This window comes from Phoenix dactylifera, chromosome 9 (genome assembly GCF_009389715.1).
Source record: "Phoenix dactylifera cultivar Barhee BC4 chromosome 9, palm_55x_up_171113_PBpolish2nd_filt_p, whole genome shotgun sequence".
In the NCBI taxonomy this organism is placed as follows: domain Eukaryota; kingdom Viridiplantae; phylum Streptophyta; class Magnoliopsida; order Arecales; family Arecaceae; genus Phoenix; species Phoenix dactylifera.
The window spans coordinates 15,297,675-15,317,641 of NC_052400.1; the positions used below are offsets into that span (position 1 = coordinate 15,297,675).

General features: G+C 35.9%; 1 protein-coding gene across 1 annotated transcript; it reads right to left on the minus strand.

The window, feature by feature from the left end:
* Window positions 1–295: 295 nt before the first annotated feature.
* LOC103701032 (protein CASP-like) lies at window positions 296–19,321 on the minus strand. Its single transcript, XM_008782970.4, has 19 exons — window positions 19,035–19,321; window positions 14,313–14,423; window positions 13,979–14,157; window positions 13,554–13,703; window positions 11,480–11,568; window positions 11,231–11,340; window positions 11,000–11,094; window positions 9,437–9,489; window positions 9,002–9,167; window positions 8,016–8,108; window positions 6,998–7,126; window positions 6,635–6,754; window positions 6,288–6,368; window positions 4,513–4,617; window positions 4,281–4,424; window positions 4,093–4,194; window positions 3,095–3,174; window positions 1,144–1,236; window positions 296–1,053 (listed from the first exon to the last, which is right to left on the minus strand). The coding sequence occupies exons 1-19, from the start codon at window positions 19,114–19,116 to the stop codon at window positions 987–989; spliced, it is 2,049 nt and encodes a 682-aa protein (XP_008781192.1). The 5' UTR covers window positions 19,117–19,321; the 3' UTR covers window positions 296–986.
* Between the last annotated feature and the right edge of the window lie 646 nt (window positions 19,322–19,967).

Here is a 19,967-nt window from a genome sequence, read left to right on the forward strand (position 1 = left end):
TACTGATGCGACATTTATAAAATACCGGAATGTTATCTTTGACCGATATAAACTGAGGGATCTCAATGCTAGGTAAAGCTTCTTGATGCCGTCATATGCCGGATTTCAAATTATCTTCATCCACATCAGTTTCCACCACCTCTATCCCTCGACATTGGAGGCGTCTACTTCTCCAATGCCTTCGTTGATCACCAAGTTTAGAGAGCTTTTCCTAATATACAAGCAAAGATGGAAAGAACACCTAAAAGAGTACAAGGAACAAAGAAAGAAAGCAACGATGACGGGAAACTGGTGCTAATAAGGAATTTTTGTATGTATAAGACGGCCTTAATCATGTTTTCTTAGGCGACATTCCAGGGCCATCATGGATCTATATTAATTTCTTTCTGCCTTCGATGTCAGCCGAGAGAAACCAATATACAACGTATTTGCTTTTCATGTTGAAACCTCGAGGTTCCCAATATCAAAAGTCTTCTAAAATTCTTCAGAATTACCGAGGATTTAACCCACGCAGCTACGGTAACTTCAGTTTGCGGGCGTCTCCCAACATCTGATTGGCGTCACTGAGCTTCCACAGAGCTTACATCCGTTTCTCAAAATAAAAGATCAGCAGCAACGGGGATTTGTAGAAGGGAATAGTCGTTTGAACAGCTGCACCATCCAACCCCGCTCACAACACGCACACAGAAAAAAAAGAAAGAAAGAAAACAAAAAACAAAACCAAAACTTAGGGCTGGTGCACGTTTGTTGCAAGCGAAATCAGTGCTTGGAATAGAATTTCCAATTCATGTGCATGTTCCAGAGATGCCTTTCTCATCTATACCTGTAAGTGAACTGCTGCACATTACTTGGCCACAGAAACTGAATCAGAATGCTGTTTTGATCTTATGTACATTGCTGCCCCTTCAAAATCGGAGACAAGAATGGCACCTCTTACATGAAAAACTTAAATTCGTAAAATACAGGCACACCGCCCAATTAGTTGCTTAGAGTGCATGAGATAGTGTATGAGCCCCAGCATCAAGAACAACTTCGTCATGGCCATGGGTGGTGCTGCACTCAGGACACAAAATTCAAATTTACATAATTTTAATGGATCAATTAAGATAAATTATAAGTAGATTTATAGTAAGCTCAAATTACCTGAGATAGCTTAATGCAGACATTCTGTAAAGACATGTAAATACAAGAAGATGCAACCCAATAGAGTAAAAGAATATGAATGTTCGGGCATATCTGTGACAGAGATGAGAAAGCCAACAGTGATTTTGACATCTTAATCAATAATAGATAGGATATCATAACATTCATGGACCAAAAAGAAAGAAAGATAATAGGTGTGGAACTTGCAATTTTCATGAGCATTTCATTTTATCTCAGAAACAACACAGATACAGATAGAAAAAAGCATTACAGAAGGTACAGAACGTGGTGGTTTCATAACTTGCAGTACAGGATCATCCTGTCAGGCTAAACTATATTCAAATATATGTAACAACAAGATGGCCTCTTTATCTCAAGTCATGACATGAAGAAATCGATTAAACATTGAAAACTCTGAAAGTGAAAATGTTTTGAATTTTAACTCTACATTTTCCTGGGTCATGCCTTCCCTCTGAATGTAGTCCACAAGCAAAACCAGTCTTTGTTACAAAATTAAGGTCTATGACTAGAAACGTAATGCATATAATTACGGTTGCATGTGGGTTAGTAGGATCCAGGTCCTACTATACCCAACTCAATTTTTAACTTGTCTACACTCGCAGGAGACATGAGTCTATAATTGAGACCAAGACTACAACTGGATCCAATATGAATGTCTAACCGACCTGATCAGATATGACCACTTGATGAGACCTAAAAATAAGTTAGTTCAAGAAATCAGATCGGACATACTAAACCTACCCCCGACCAACCTGAACTATAAAATCACTGGATTAGATCCAGCTAACAGGCATTTGATTAAATATACTTGCTCTAAAGCTAGTAAAAATTCTTTTTCTAGAATTGTCCATGTCCACATAAATATAGGAACAAAATAATAAAGGAAGCATGTAATTAGTTGCTCCAAGTTGTGCATGAAAGTTGTGTAAAGTCGTATGTGGTGCAACTGTGCAAGTGCACTATTAACAAAAACCTTTGGAGGCAGTTAGCCCCTATGTACAATTAGAATAGGCTATGATCCTCTCACATATGATACAAGTCAAAATCCTAGGAAGCTACCAAAGCTCTGAGCAGTACTTTGTGGACATCACATGTGCATCTGCGAAGTATTTTACCATAGCTTTGTTTCTTAAGTGATGCATGAATGCTAGAAAGGGACTGAAATATATCATCCACGAACCCGCAAATACATTTGTTCCCTAGACCAGAGGCCTAGGCTTTGGAAGTTGGACCATCCAGCGAAGCTTAACAATCTCTACAATTGAGCTAAGACAGCAGTATTGCTACTAATATTTTCTCTATCAGTATAGTATACAAATCATAATATTTATCTACGAGTCCTTTATTCTTAATGAGCACCCATACAATCAATTCACCCAATATCCCTGGTGCGATGTTAGAAATATTAGCTTATTCAAGAATGTAAGTTGAAAAATGAAATCTAGTTGAATGAAATATTGATCGACTTTGCACCAAGTCACTCAACTTGGAAACAGACCACTCTACTTGCTATGATGACATGATGGCATGGGCTATTTGCAGACCATGATATGAATACTGGACATATATTAGTGTATGCACATGCACAGACAAAGTATTTCTGACCCCCTCATGCAAACTTGGTTCACCTACTAAATTAAATTATTAAGATATTTTTCTTTTTTTATGATTTTCCAGAATTTTGTAAGAAGATTTTCAAGAAAGAAGATGTCAAAGGCGGATTAGATGTCGACAAAACAGTGGATGAAATAGGATGGAGACATCATCTTTCCATGCAGGCATGGAGTAGACTTAACAACCTGAAATCTAATTCAACAGCAAAGTTAATTAAACTAGAAACTCCTGAAAAGTAGTTTAAGATACAAAGCATAGAGAACTTGAGCAAACATTAAAATAAATTTACACAGAAAGGAGTATGTTAAAAGCATACTTGTTGCCAAGAAGAAAACGGCCGCTGCTTAGTGTAATTTTATCTCTTAAACCAAGTTCCTTGTACCTTTGGTCCCTTTCCTGAATCAATTATATATAGTTGGTATATCAGAAGATACAGGGAACAGTGAACACAAATAGTGGAAAAACAAAAACAATGATATCAATACATGGGAGAATGTTCTATACTCTGGACCAACTTCCAACGTTGTTGCACGTTAGGAACTTAGAATCAGTAAGGTATGATTCTAAGGAATAAGCAATAGAAGTAAACGGAATACGACACATGATTTGTATGCTTCATATCAAATCAATGAACTAGATGATCTCTTACATGCCAAAACCAATATGGGTCTCTACTGTTTCATATCACTAATAAGCTTTGGGCTGGTAATAAGTCTTCAAGAACTAATAATGTCTGTTATAAACCAAGAACATGATAAGCACATAAATATTAGGACAATCTTAATTTTCAAATTAAGTTTCAAGAGAAATATTTAAGCTCGATAAAATGAAGAGAGGATATCTCAGGATTGAACTGATTTGCAACAAGTCAAACTAAACTGACATCTAAGGATGATAACAGAGGACTGACAGTAACAAATTATACTTATAAGTTGTCCTTATGTTCCTAAGGAAGAGAAAGGAAAGATTCTAATAATCCTCTAACAAGCATAAGAGCTAAAGACATTTGGATAATTGTGCCAGAAAAGAGTTTGAAATTCTTCTGGCAAATTCTTATGGTTGGCAATTTTGAATAAGCTGACACTAGCTTGCATCATAGTCTAAAAAGGGTTTGGAAACATCTGCAATAAATATCAGAGGTAGCCCTTAATAGGAAGGCCAGGCAAATGAGGATTCATTAAGCTGGCTCCAAGTCCCCAAATAACTGGGACAACGCTTGATGGTTCTGATAACAACAGTAGCTTGACTTTGTATCAAATATCTATATTTGGCCTACAGACATGAAATTAAAGATAAAAAGAAGCAATTCCCTACCTTCTTTGAGAAAGCAGCAAAAGGATTTATGTCATCCTCGTACATCTTCTTGTACTTGGATTCAACATCCGAACTGAAACCACTTTCAATATCTTCTGCATACTGGAAGGGATCATGGAACAAAAAGGTTAACACAAGAAAATACCACAATACAAAAACCATATAGATCATAAAATGCTGTAAGCAACCTTCTTTGGTCCTCTAGAGACAAGCTTCTCAAGACTATAATCCTGGACATAACGGATCTTCCCATAGAGTTTCACATTATCAGCTTTAGTATTCTCCAGTTCTACAGCTAGCATCCCCATCTTCTCCTTCAATTGCCTCATTTCCTACAATATATGGCCTTAAGAACAGGATGAAAACAGACTGGAGAAAATTAAATGCATAGTTGCATTTGTTATATTATCAGAATCATACCTCTTCTGTTTCTCGTAAGCGTGTTCGAAAACGATCACGCTGATTGCAAATTACTTTTAGCATTGAATTTTGATCTTGATCTGAATTATGCCTCTGATCCGTACCCTGTTGTGTAATAAACAGAGAAAAATAAAATGATAAAACAGAAGGCTGTAAATGAAACATCAATAATTTCCTTATTCTAATTGACTGCTCAAAAAAAAAGAAAAAGAAAAAGAAAAATGTAGCATAGATGCACTGCAAAATAAGCATATGCAGTTTCTTTTTGGTAAATAAGTAAGAATATGCATTTGATGGGAATGAATTCATTAGATGATGTTCAATATCGCAATCATGCTACCAGAAAATAAGTATTAAATACCAATAATGCAAATTATTCCTACTGGCTGTAGTTTTCCAGGCCTAGAGTTAGCATACATCCAAGACCGGCCAAGGGAAGTTCATACTTCACACCAAGTAGTAATGATTATCACGTGAGAGTTAGCTTCAAAGTTTATTAGTTAAGTCTAGACTAACCATAAATATCATTACTTTCAGAAATCATTTTACAAGTGCAGCATTCTCAGTTTTCATGTTTCAACTTTGACACAATTCAACTTTGCAAGTATAATTGTGATCTTAAGTTCTCCAGTAGCAAAGCAGTTAACAATGACTCTGGACTATTTCACTTTGCACAGGAGGCTTGGGCTTGCTTCTGAGGCACAGATGGCCACTGATACGTATATATAGTAAGGGTCTTAGTCTTTATCTTCAAATTGTCAACTTCAAGTTAGCTAAGCAAAATGGACCCGATTTCCAGCCTCTACACCTAGCTAGGCCAGCTTTGCAGGACGCAACTCCTGTGCAACATATAGTTCTCTCAACATGGTAAATCATCCCTATGAATTCACACACTCATGTTGAGATAAAACTGGATGTTCCACAAAATGAAGCCAGTGCATACCCCAATTTGCAATTAATGCATTAGTGCATCATTTATCAACAGTAGCTCTATTTTAATCAAGCTCCATATAATAGAATCAATACATGCTCCGACTTGTTGATTAATGTACTAGCACATCATATATTTTATTTAGCATCATCAAATAATCAAATGAAGATATGACAAACAGTGTTGGACATTTATTAAATTATATACAAAAAGTACAATATTTACCTATATCAATCTTATAACCTAATTTTCTTCCTGAATGTCCAACAGACTATTTAAAACTACGCCTTTTAACCCATGTGATTTCTTATAAAGTAGCAGGCAGATCATGAGAGAGAGAGCACGTACCTAGAAAGAAACATCATAAGGAGGAACTGATGCCAAATTATAGAGGAACTAGGATAAGCCAAATATAGGTTCGCCATAATGTTTAAGAAGACACGAAGAAAATCTCAGATTGTGAAACCAGTAGTCTGCCAACTTTAGTTATTTTCCTTAAGAAGCACATATAGAAGAGCTTGGAACCCCACACATTTACATGCTCAAAAACTAAATGATTATTTCCTTATATGACGAAATAACAGCAAATTACTTGCTAATGCCAATATTGATACCTCCTCTATGTCATATTAATGCCTTACGATGACACAACAGTATTCAGAAACATCATACATATTTTTGAACATAGTGTTCAAATACCAAATTTGAGTAAGATATATAATTAAAAAAAGTGAATAAGAAAAACTTGAATGCAGAAAAAAAGGAAATTTGCAGAGTATCAAAGCTAGAACTTGTCTGAAAAACCATGCTAGGAACGATTTAAATTTAAGCTAATGACTGGTACCTCAGAAACTTCACTTGTACCCATCTCCTGAAAATCCCAATCATTTAAAAGTGAGCCCTTCCGTTCAGTGGAGCTGTAACCCTGTATCAGAAAAGGAGAAAAGGTAATACTCAAGGATAGTAATTAAGAATGAAATAGAATCTTTGAATTACTTGTTGGATATGTAATTTCAATTGTATCCATGCATATGCATTGTAGCTGTATCAAAGAAAATTATGTCCACATTTTGTCAAAAAGTTAGATGAACTACGTAAGCGATGTTAAGACGAGGTATACACTGCAAAAAAGGGAAAAATATATAAGCAACTTTATAAGTGATTGTAGCCAGAAATGGACAAAGAAAAAACCTTTAGTATGTCATCTTCTAGTTTCGTAATTAACTTCTGTTGTTCATCCACCTTTGCAGTTAGTTCTGCAACCTTGGCTACAGCTGCTTCCAGCAAAGTTGTTTTCTCTGAAATTTTAACCTTGATAATAAGGTAAAAAATGTTAAAATAGAGCCAGCAGTTAGGAACTGATAATGGTGAAGAGCAGCAACCTTCAACCAGCGATTGAAAGGATTGCTATTACATATCAAAAGTTTTGGAACATATAAAAATTCATATGCAATTAGCTCAACATATTATATTCAGGCATCTCTCTGTGTCTTAAAAACAAAAATTTGAGGAAAAAAAGGATGGCAATATTCATGTATCAACGCTAATTCAGACCTTCAATTGTGTCAATTCATGCTCCATTTTTCGGTTCTTATCAAGTAACAGGGACTCCAACTTGCTCATCTCTTCCCCATTGGGAGCCAGTTCCCAGTCTTCAGCCTCAATTGAGTTGTAACCAACTGCCTACAGAATGGGGAACTCAAAGATTAGTAAGTGTAAAAAACTTTTTCTCCTTCTTCTTCTTTGAAGCTTATTTTATTTCTTTTTTTTATAAGTTTTCTTCTTCAGAAATAATATAGAATCAGCTGCATTAGATTGGCATCATATAATTTCTTAAAGCATAAACAGGTAATTTGTCATTGACATAACACCGCATAAAAAGATCTATCTGCTACCATGAGCCCCATGCTCAAACTTTGGAACACCTCTCAAAAAGTCTACAGTTATTTACATAATGATATTTAGCTTTGGCACATTAAATCCTCTCCCATTTTCCTTCAAGAACACCGCCATTATGTTTTCAATAAGTTATCCTACATGTCAAAAAATTATGGCCAGGAGAAAGAGGAATAAGAATTTCAGAATAATGATTGTGCTAACATTTCTAATAAATCATTAAAATGAACATATAACAATGAATATATTCAAAGAACATCCTGAAAAACATAATGTAACAATATCAGAACCAGTTGGATAATGGTAAATACATGAATCATATTTTTTTTTAAAAAAAAAGGTTAATACATGACTGATAAATTCAACTACATCTTGAACAGAGCTCATACAATACAAAGAAAGCTCTATTTTCTATTCTTCTTTAAGCAGCATATCATAAACTCACATAATTATAACTACTCCATGCATTTCTCTAACATGACGCATAAGTTAATTAGCACTATATGTACCCTGGTATATGGTTCACGCCATCACTATTAATGGCCTGGTCAGAAGGCAGCAGCAAGAACTAAGCACGAACTAAAGTTTCAACAAATTCCAACCAATCTACAGCTTCCAAATACAATCAATAATAAGATGCACCAAATTTGATGATATATCAACCTAGTAGAAGCACCTGCAAAATTTTGACTTTTTTACGCAGATCATCCAATAGTTTTACAGTTGGTCTTTCTTGAAGCTCTTTTCTCATCTCCATGAGAGCAGTCTCCTGTCAACAAATGAAACAATGAAAATAAAAAATTAAAGGGAACTGCAAGTTTGCAAACACTGCTAGTTGAAGGTTCCAACTGATTTCTTGACAACTTAATATGCACACATGAAACAGTAGACATTGTGTTAAAGTTCAGGTTGCAATTGCATGGGAATGTTTCATTGACATCATATACTATAATAAAACTAACATACGTGTAGTGTATGTATGTACAGTTAAGAACTCTCAAGGCTCACACATACATAGACTAGTAATCATGAAAATGAATGTGCAGACAAATATACACAAATATACATATGTTGGGACACGGTCATGTTTGTGTAGAGAGCGGGGAGGCGGGGCGTGGTGGGGGGTTGGGGGACTTTTTGGTGCAAAATTCATCACAGATACATACATCTGTGACATGCTCAGGGTACTATCCTATGTAGGATTCCAGTGAACCTTATTGACAATCTAGAACATTTATCAACATCTACTAATTGATGGCTAAAAATGTGGCAGTATATTTTTCATATATTTCTGATCTATGTTTCATGTGGACTACAATTCATGGAACCAAAAGGTGAGGCTGCCAAAACAAGTGACTCAATAATCAACACTTTAAGCCTCCTTTAACCTGCACTGAACGCAGCCAGCCTAAGTTATCACTTAATAAGTAGTGGTCAGCAGTTGGTCTTCTTCTTAGAACTTTCTGGAGGTTATGCATAGGTGTACCAAAAATCTTACAGTTCTGTCTTTACCTATACATCACAATGTTCATCAAATGCATATATAACATAATAGACTCGTTCTGCATTAAAGACACTCGAACTATTCAGGAATATCAAACCTAAACAATAGTTGTAAAACTCAAGCTATGATGAAAAATAGAATCAGTAATAGTTCAGAACCTTTTCATTGAGCAATGCATTCAACTTCTTGATCTCATTCATGTGCTGCTCTCTCTCATTAGATAAAGCAGTTTCCATATTATGGAGTTCCGCGTTTAACTCAGAGATTATCTTCTCCTTTGCATTCAAGGAATTCTCAAGGACATTGCTTGACTCCAAATAATCACTGGAAACAAGCACTTGGTAAGATCAAGAAGAAGCCAACTGAAAAGCAAGAAAAACTCAACCTAGAAAAATAAAATCTACTAAAATTACTGTTAGCAACTCAATTTATTAGTTCCCAGCTATTTGTGCAAGCAGTCTAATAACAAAAGAACTTAGAAACAACTTAGTGAACCTGACATCCTTGATGAGTTAAAAAAGGATTCAAAAACATAGGAGAAAAGATGATGCATAAAACCTTAGGAAGATATAGCAAAATCCGCACAATCAGACCTTGTATTTTCATTTTCCTGATTTGTTGACTGCAACTGAGAACGCAAAATGCCCTGCATGGGATTATTAATGGGAAATGTTAACAGTCCACAAGCAACTTGAAGGAAAAAGAATTAGCACAATAACAAGACGCATCAATGAAAGTACCAAAAGTCATGACTAGGATTCGGAAACATAAAAGTTCATAACCACCACAACCATAAAACTTCCTCTTCTCTCCCTCTCATTGTAATAGCTTTCCTATTTCTCTGTTTTCCAAATAAACTTATGATCAGAAATTAACTATTAATCTGCCTTATTCTCCCCAAAGATCAATTGCAACATCATACCTAAAAATCCTAGAAACCGAAGCTTGCATTGTTTAAGACCTGTTTGCTAATATTCTATTCGAATCCGTTCCTAACATAGATAACCCTCTTTTGCAACATATTTATCTCTAAGCACCTATTTCAAAGAAAGCTTCCCAAAAAAAATTTACTAAATACAAAAAGAAGGAACCATCTAACTGGATGCTCCTGAACTTGATCTTCATCAACTCAACAATCCAGTTTTGCAATTAACCATATTACATGCCATTAGATGACCATATCTCAATTGTCTATTCCTGAATGGTAAGATCATTCAGAGGGTATTCTCATGAATCAACATTTGACTTGTATACCATTTCTTCTTCTTTGACTTTTTGCTAAATGAAGAATTTAAACTTGTGGAACCTGAAAGGCAGATCTTCAGTCATAGAATCCTTGTAGATATCCTACTGTAGAATGTTCTGCTAGTGGATCTTTAGAGAGTGGGTCTTGATTCATTAAACAGTCATGATTGACTTTCCATATGCAAGATATGTAACAGTTAAATTTTTTACTGTCTATGTGCCATCATTTGTTATGGTCATTAATCTATTTTGGCCAGTCATATCCAGTGGAGAAGAATCCCATGTTTATGTGGGTTCCTGTTGGTTCTACGGCCCAGGATTTTTTTCTGATACATGTCTAAACATGTCCTTGTGGTGCTCTAGTTTTTTTGGGTAGCTTGATGCTAAGCTCACTTGGGCTGTGGGCCTAGTCGCATGGCTCTGATGAGGATAGCAATCTGTTTCAGACATAGGAAAGAACCATACTAGGAAGGATTTGATCTGATACCATAATGACACCAATATTTCCCCTGATGGGTTATCTGTATTTGGAACAACTAGATTAAGATATCAACAAAAAGGTAACAAGGCAAGATTTAGACTATTGTTGATCAAGGCTGCTTATATATAACCTAGGTTCAGTTAAAATCTGGCAATCTATTAGCTGCATCAAGGCATGTCATATAACATGAGTAAGTCAATGAGAAGATCTCTTAAAATCTAAAAGCAAAATGACGAAGACCATGAACTTCACGCTGTATAAGGTCACATGTTCAAGTAATGGAAGCATAATAAAAAGCAATGAGAAATTTCACAATACATTAAGATAAGATGAATCTGAATCAAAAGATAGAGGAGGAAGCCAAACTCATACACAATAATTCAGAAACTATTATAAACTTCTTGAATTTAGACACAAATTAAAGACATACTTTTTCCCTCTCAAGACTAAGTAGTCGTGCCTGAGCTCGTTCAACCTCATCCATTAGAAGATTGACCTCAGCTTCCTTTGCTGCTCTTTCTTCCTCTGAAATCATTCAAAAAATGCGCCAAAATACACCTTTTTAGTTCTTATCGAACATTACAAGGCTACTAGTGTCTCATACTGTCGTAGGACAGAAAGGAAGATCTCATTTTCATTTGGTTCAGAGTAAGCACTGTACCTGATTGAGTACGAAGCTCAAGCAACTGGCTTTGAGCAGACTCGTGTAGTTTCTGTGTATTTGACACACTTTCCTTGGCTTGTCGTAGTTGATCCTGCAATAGAAGTTCCCTGCCACCGTACCAGCATGGCGCGAGTTACAAATTTCAGCATGTATGGCTACGATGATGGTCTCTGAAGTCTCAGACATTTATTATTAGAAAAATACAAGAGAAATCAATTATCAAAGTTATAGACTGAATCGGATTACCTCTCTTTCAGGACATCAAGAGTTTTCTGGTTTTCTTCAGCCAGGCTACGCTGCTTCATTTCCACAATTTCTCTCACTTTTTCCTCCATCTGGAAAACTCATTAAAAATAAGTATGCATCAAACAAATATAGACCGTAAGTTTGGATGGACATTCTATTACAGGACACATGTTTTAGTCTAAATAGCAACTCAATGGCATTCATGATGGAGAGAAACGAAGGAATGTGAATTCAGTAGAGAAATGGTCTAAATGTACATACTACAAGCCTATGACATTAACATTGATACTTGATGTTTCAGTACCAATTTTACTATATCTAATTATCCCTTTCTATATTCTCATCTTGATTTTAAAAAAGTTACTGTTTAATTATAATTGCTGTCATAAGAGTATGTTAATTTTATAAACTTATTTACTTTTTTGATGTTATAGACAGGTTTCTGACCAGTTTTAAGTTACAATATTTTCTCACCTTTTTTCTTTATTTTTTGCTTCTTTAAGGGGCTTCCAACCAGCTGCATGTAGATGCAACGAACATCTATAAAAGGGACTGCAGAAACCAGTTTCAAAGCTAAATTCCCTAGGATATTAAATCCTAACATTGTATATAAGGTTATAAGTAGTACCTGGAAATCCAGTAGCCTGACTGTATCAATTGACAATAATTTGTCTGGATCTTAGAAATTACTCAAAATCAGAAGAAGAATGGGGGAAAATAATTATTACTAACGTGAAACTTCAAATTACGACTTCAGTGGAAGTTGGTAACTGTCATGCAAGTGGATACTCATAAGGAAACATCTTAAGGATGGTTGTGATTGTGTCAAGTTGTTAACTGTTTTGATAAAAATGTTTCCTATTCATCTGATACACACTCCCATTTTTTCTTATTTTTCTTTCTTCAAGATAATCTAGAGAAAGAACAAAGAAAGAGTACATATACTGAAATAACAAAGGAATTTAACAAATTTCTTTCACCCCACACCCCACAGACATTGCTGTAGACACAGACAAACAGGCATCAGCATTATATATAATAGGTAATTCCTCCACTGACATAACATTATTTTAAGATGAAAGAAATACTCCGGTGAGGCAATGAACACATGGAGGAAAAATTATTAAAAGAAACATTTTTCAAAGATCAATTAAAGAGCTATTTGAATTTTGATAACAGATCTGAATCTGAGTTGAAGCCAATCAGTTAATTCAATTTTCAAATCCTGACAGATTAAGAAATCTTGGATTGAGATGTCCATGTATTATACACAAGTCCAAAATTTACATCCCTAAATTATATAGGAGCTCCCTTGAGATTGATCTAAATTCCACCTTCCACATATCTTAATTCTGTTTGGCATCCTAATCACTTATATTTGCAAATAGCATTGCACTGATCTATCGTGATCTCTCCAGTTATTTTGTTATTGTTGTTTCTCTTCTTAACTGCAACAAACCAACATAGGATAAATCTCAGTGTGTCATAAGGCAAAAATTTTCATGGAAAGGTTTCTCTCTCACCAAAAAAAAACAAGAAAAACGAAAAGTTTCTATGTCCAAGAATTTCTCATTATCAGTACATGGGCAAAAGATGTTTAAGTGCTTCACTCAACCAGCACAGAAGCTGTTGTGGATGCATTTTATGCATATCATGACCTCAAGATTTCAGTAAGGGTGGTCCATTATTTGGTTCTTTGAAGTCAACTGCAAATCCAGTAGGAATTCATATATAAAGCTACTGTCAGGAAACAGGACTAAACATCAATGAATTGATGATCTATGAGCATCCAGATAATCCTGAGAGCAAAAGGGCATAATAAATATCTCACTTCTTGTATGAGGACAAACAAACCAGAGGCAGAAAGGAAATCGAATTTTCCAAATGTAGGCACATGGGCAAGAAAAGTCAAATTTAATTCCCACCATCTAGTATATCAGAGAAAAAGGAAATGCAGAGAACAAGACAAATATACAACAAACCTTATGCCTTGACATGAATCACAGACAATTGAATTTTAGGGGAAAACAAAAGTTAGTACTGTCAATAACATGATTCTAGCATTGACGCTAACCTGTTGCTCAAGCTGGCGGTTCCGCTCTTCAAGTCTTCTAATAGTAGCTTGCTGATTCTTTAGATGACTAGCTTCAGTCCGGTACTCTTCAAGCTCAAGCTTCATTTTTCGATTCTCAGATTCAAGTTCAGACAATTTTTGATCTTGCTCCTAAAATAAAAACCAATTATAGTGCAGGATAACCATTCAAAATGCAAAACTTCTAGAAGAACTACACAGAGCCACATCAAAACATGTAATCCAGGACAGGGAGAGATGAAATTTAGGAAATGTGGACATGATAATCTAACTACAAAATTTATATCAGCAGAGACCACAAGGGTTAACAACTTCATAAGCGTAAAGCAAAAATAGCAGGGAGAAGATGCAGAGAACTGCAATAATTTCTGAAGGAAAAATGCCAATTTAATTCAGAATTAAGTTACAGCAATTGAGGCAAGAGCAGGATAAGGATCTGGAGCTTCATAAAGCTTCTGGTAGATGTTAAGAAATGCATTTTCTCCAAACTTTGCTCTCTTTGTAAGATTATCAACTTCTTCTTGATAACTCTTAAGCAAGGAGTTAAACAAATTTAGCTTCTCATCTGCTGATGCTTTCTTGAAATCTGTGCAGTAATTTACATGCATGTCTCAGAAAATGACAGAAACAAAGTTCCACTGGTAAACTTTCAGATGCTGGTTTAGCCGATAACTTGCAGGTATCAGAACAAAAAAAGTACTAGCAAATAGTACTAAGCAGATGGAAAGACATGCAGCATACCCCGAGTACTCTCTGCTAGCTTCCTCCTGTTCTTCTGACTAACTTCCTGATTTTCAGCAATTTTTAGTCCCTGTTCATCAAGCCCACTTCTTTCCTTTTCTAAATCAAAATCTGTTACCACATTAAAAAAAACAGGGTAAAGAAAACTTAGTCACAGAATGACAGAACCTTCATCGCTATAACAATCATAGACTATGAATGCAATAGGCAAAGGAAACTCGGCGTTCAGCTGTCTATAGGGCATAAAAAGAAAGCATTTAGGGGGAAAAAAATAGTGCAAGAGAAAGAATGTCATCTTCACATCATTAATAGTCGCATGCCTAAACACGAACAAAACATATGCCATTCACACTAGTTTGTGGATATAATCAGCATAAAAAGTAAATGAGGAACTGACAGCATATATATAGTTCTTAAGTATTTTAGAATATTATATTGGACATCCAACAACTTTGACAGCAGCAATGAAAAATATGATAATGCATCCATACTGTCAGATCTCAGCAGCGATTCTGTTACTATATGTAGTGCACATTGATGCAGATACTGCTCATTCCAAGGATATGTAACACCCAACATGCCCCAAATGCCAAAATATCATATTTATAGAGGATATGAGTAATGCAGCATGGTTATGAATGGATTTTAAACATATATGCCTTGTACATTGCAAGAATTTCACGAAAGAGGGACCTTGCAGGACAGCAAGAATGTTAGCAAAGTTGCATGGATCACCATGGACATATAAATGTGGAGCAAGCATAGAAGATGGGCCTAACCACATGCCAATGTTTTAGTGTTTATTTGGTAAAAGCAGTGGGCATCATATGAGAAGTTAGGAGTTTGATGAGTAGATATTATGTGATGGACAATGGATTCAAATAGTATAGCCATGTCCCACAAAGAGTAGAAGAAAACTCATTAAAGGGCTTGAATTTGCAAGAAAAAAAGCACCAAAAATTATTAACAAGTAAGGATAGCAATTAGAGCTAATTGCAATGGATGAGATAATGCTTAATGAATGCTTTGAGACTGATAACAAATAAGAAGCAACCATCCTCGTATAACAATAAATAGCTGTTATGTCCTTTCTTCAGAGGAAAGGAGAAGGTAGTATAATACTATGCAACTTTACAAATGTAGAGTTATAAATATAAGAGGAGAACCGCTTTTGTTTATTCTAGCAAAACATGGGCAAAAAAAATGATATGTAGACATAGATTTATGAATATACAAATGTGGTATAATGAATTTGCATACAACATATACATATAGGTGGTATCAGAACTATAACTAGAGATCAGTTGAAGCATTCAATTATGTCCTTTTCCATTTTTCTTTTTCTTTTTCAGAAGGAAGGACAGCAGATGGAATTCCTCCAACCACTTAAAACTTGCCTCAGTTCAAAGGAAACCAATACTTGTCTCTTAGTTATGGCTTCTACCGGACAATTTATTGGTAATTACGTGGGTCAGGACAGCTTCTCAGAAAGGCAGAACTCTGCTAGACTGGATGCTTCTTGTTGGAATCAACCAATGCAAAATCTCTAGATCTTCGACCATTTCCCACCGATTGTTGTAATCACAATCAGTTAACAGATACCCATTGCCAGAATTGCCACGACTATAAAATTGGTTTCCTTCCAGCATTCACTTCTAAAACTTACATGCCTTATATGTGACAATCAGCAAGGACTAATGATCTTCTTCAATCTATTCTTCATGCTTCTTCCTGAAATCGTTTGCTCTGAAGAAAGATGTAAACTCTTCAAAGAAGGACTCCCAACCCCAGTGACTTCATCTCATGGTGCTCTTCACTAAAAAAAATGTGGGAATGATTGACACAGAGTGGACAACCTAACCAAAGAATCATTTCTCATTTCTGTAACTTGCTTCCTCTCTTGGACCTTCTTATTTAGATCTTAGCTTCTTAAGCATAAGTTGAGCTATCAGAAAAGGGTAATAATGAGGTATACAGCTGCCAAGCAACACATGGAGGTTCAGTGTGGGAAAAACAAGAAAAGCATTCGACGGCACCGGGTAAAAAGGGAGGCTTGTGCAGCCAAAGCAGTGAAATGTCTCAGCATTTTTTGGTCTATTTCTTTCTTTATCTGTTTAATCTCCTGTTGTTCGTTTTGCCCGTTAAGACCAATTTTATGGCTGTGGTCTGAACTAGCATTACTTCTTCTAGACTTCTGGTATCCTTGGCCTAGGCATATAGAAGTCGCCAAACATAATTACTATTGTGGAAATGAAAAAAGATGAATGCAGAACCATTACATGCTCTCTCTCTCACACACACAATAACGAATAATGAATCAGGTGCTTTTGCTTGATAGACTTCATGTACTCATCTCCTCCTGAATTTTGTATTACTTGCTTCTACATTTGCTCCTTCCTATATCATTCTTTACTTATGGCCCATAGTCTAGAAGCACTATCTCCTTAGCTGATTGCATTGCCAACTCACAGTGCAGATCCGAAATGAGTTGTTAGGTATAAATAGTATAGTGAGTAGTGACTAATCACACACTTGCCCAGCAGAGCCAAGGGGGACAGTGGGTGTGATTGTCCCCAATAAAGTAAAGAATTACTTCAAGTCCTCCATCTAATCCTTTTGAAATTCTATCGTAAAGCCCTCCTTAAAAAATCAGATGCCCCCTGAAAAATAATATTAATATCAATATCAATAATGATTAAATAATCATCCTGATTGTGTAATGCCATATTTCTTGGTTACCATAGCTAAGTTCCCATTCCAAATTTCTAAACACCCTTTGATCTTGGTGAGGTTAAATAGCAAGGGCCTTACCTGGAAATATGGCACCCTCCTTAAAGTAAGGCAAAGATGCCAGTTTTCACAGTATAGTCACAATGTCAATTTCCTTCACATCACCCTCGAATCCGACTATACATGGTAAGTAATACCATCAAGGAAAGCCTTGTAACTTACTAACTAAAAAATATAAAAAAATACCTCCATAAAGGAAATTGCTCCTATTTCCAAAAGATTTGAAACAACAGTATCTCGTCCACTAGCTGGACCAAGGGTTAACACAGAATATACCTTTTCAAAAGGAGGAGAAAGAGATTACCTTTTCTTAAATTTTCCTGTATGTGATGGATATGATCTAGCGTCCGCCAATTTTCATTCAACAATGAAATATAGTATTTGGTAAGGGCGGTATATGCCTCAATATTATTGACAATTCATAAATTTCTCCATTGTTGCAGTATTTAGAAACCAAGGCGAACCTTATTGACTTCCCTTTTTCCTTCACCACATCTTTAGTATAAGTTGATGCTTTGCTATTGATATTATGGAGATATGTCAATTTATGGTAAGCTCCTATACATTGATGGAGTAGACTTGGAGAGGAGAGAAGTGATGTGCTAGAAGAAATAAGTCAGATCCAAACATCTAGAACTCTTCGAGATCTAGTATGGCAATATGCAAAATTTCTCCTTGTGAGAAATCCATCATATGAATGTCTTATGTTTCTTGGTCCCCCATGGGAACAATCCTAGCTCTGTCCGTACACTTACACAATGAAAAAAAATCTCCAGAAAGATCTCAGGGAATAAAAGGATGCCCTCTTTTAGCTTTTACTAAACAATTAAGAGAAAAAAAAAAAACCTGCACTACGATTTTTGTATTTGTTTACGAATGGCCACATAGAAAAAATTTGCCAAATCAGAAAGATTATCAACTCAACCAATTAAACAAAGTTGTCTGGTTCATTACCTAGAAAGAAAGAAAGAAAGAGACAAGAAAAAGACATTATGTACATCCAAATCATAAATAAAAGTTTAAGCATAATACAATGATAACCACCACCGCATAAATACCCTCATACAGGTAAGCACACGTGCATGCATGATATTACGGGCTTTCCTAATAACCATGTAGGGATCGGACCCTGAAGAATTCTCCTACCATATGAAAGGCGGCTGGCAATGTTATTTCCCATGTGAAATCAATAATAAGGTTCAAGTTTTGGAGTACCATTCAACAGACTAGACATTGAAGCACTCATCGTTGAAGCATATAAATCGAGAAAAAAATAAGAATAAAGATAAAGAGAAAAAAGTTTGCACGACAGCACAAAGCACAAACAAAATTTTCAATATCAATGTTCTTCCTTGGAAAGAAAATAGTCACTTTTCAGTCTCTTCTATTTCAAATTGTGCTACATGACTTCGTAGCTCTTAAAACCAACTTCTAGTGCTGCAGTGGCTATAGCCATCAGATAAACCTCAGCAGTGGACATCATCGGATCACAATAAGGCCTCTCAACAGAGCCCATCCTTGCATCAGTAAAATACAATTACAATCATCCGAATCAAAGAAAGATTTCAACTTTACGCTCCAACTAAAGGAGTACATAAGTTCGGTTGTCTAATGGGTAATCCCTGATAGTTTTCCTACTAAGAACAAGATCCGGGCCCCTGACAATTAGAAAACCTCAAAAGACTCCGACACCCCAATTCAAGGGCTCTTGGAGAATTGTAGCGAATCCCATCTCGAAGCCAGATTCATTCCATACCTTGCCTATAGAAAACTGCGTTTAATTCGCGAAATCTATAGTTGAAATCCTCCCACATTCCGACTCGCCTTCGATTCCAAGAAGGCCCTCTCGGCGACACATCGCCGCTAAAGATCCAAGAAAACAAATAAAGAGAAAGAACGAGATCGAATTGGAGGGAAGGCGGATAGAAGTACCTCTCCAGAAGCCGCAGACGACGGCGATGGGGGACGGCAAGCTCCCTTTGTCTCTCTCGGATCCCGGCTGGTTCACCTCCATGTATGGGGGAAGAATGGGATCTGCGACTCTCTTTCCCGCTCTCTCTCTCTTCTTTCCTTTGACGAGTTTTGGGATTCTTCGCCCGAGATCGCTATGGTGGAACAAGAAGAAGAGGGAAGGATTACTTCTAGGTTTTAATTTCTTGTTTTCCGCAGAGAAAGAATTATGTTTAATAAGTCATCATCCGTCTTTGAGGTGCAATAACTGGTAATATCGTAATTTGGCTGGACGCCTGGACTGTATAACGTCAGTCGCGCATGGGAAGCGCACCGTGGGTTCGGATCCTCTTCTGTCCTGTTGATGACCGCGGATGGCTCCACACGGCCAACGGATGGATAGCCCAGATATTTTAATTTTATTTTTTATTAGATATATGCAAATATAGATTATTTAATTTTTATTAAATTTATTTACATCAAGATATTTTTTATTTTATATCTAAATAATTTTAGAATTATATATATATATATAGCCATTTTGTTATTCAAAACCAATTTTTGGGTTTTCCAGCCATCTCTATAATCGGATAACAAGTTGGCCATCCAGGATTATACAGCTCTAGACTAAACCTCCTCTCTCTCTCTCTCTCAAATTAAGCTTGACAACCCAATATTGAATGCTATTTAAAAGAATTTCTTGTATGAATCTTTCCCCGTAAGATAATATAATTTTTTTGGGAGAGAAAGATGCGATTTTTTTGAGGACAAAGAATTGAAAAGAACAAAGCATAAAGGCATTTCTAAATGTTATTTGCTTATTAATTTTATATTAGTTGAGAACATATCCAATCATTATATAAGACTCCTCTTCTCGGATCTCTGGGCATTGGAAATGCTGAAAAATATTAAGAT

Excerpts from the sequence above, each read along its gene's own strand:
- LOC103701032 (XM_008782970.4), bottom strand. The coding sequence starts at position 19,116 with ATGGAGGTGAACCAGCCGGGATCCGAGAGAGACAAAGGGAGCTTGCCG. Across the intron at positions 14,424-19,034 it reads CGTCTGCGGCTTCTGGAGAG|ATTTTGATTTAGAAAAGGAA; the intron begins GTACTTCTATCC and ends ATGTGGTAACAG. Across the intron at positions 4,425-4,512 it reads GCTTACGAGAAACAGAAGAG|GAAATGAGGCAATTGAAGGA; the intron begins GTATGATTCTGA and ends CATATATTGTAG.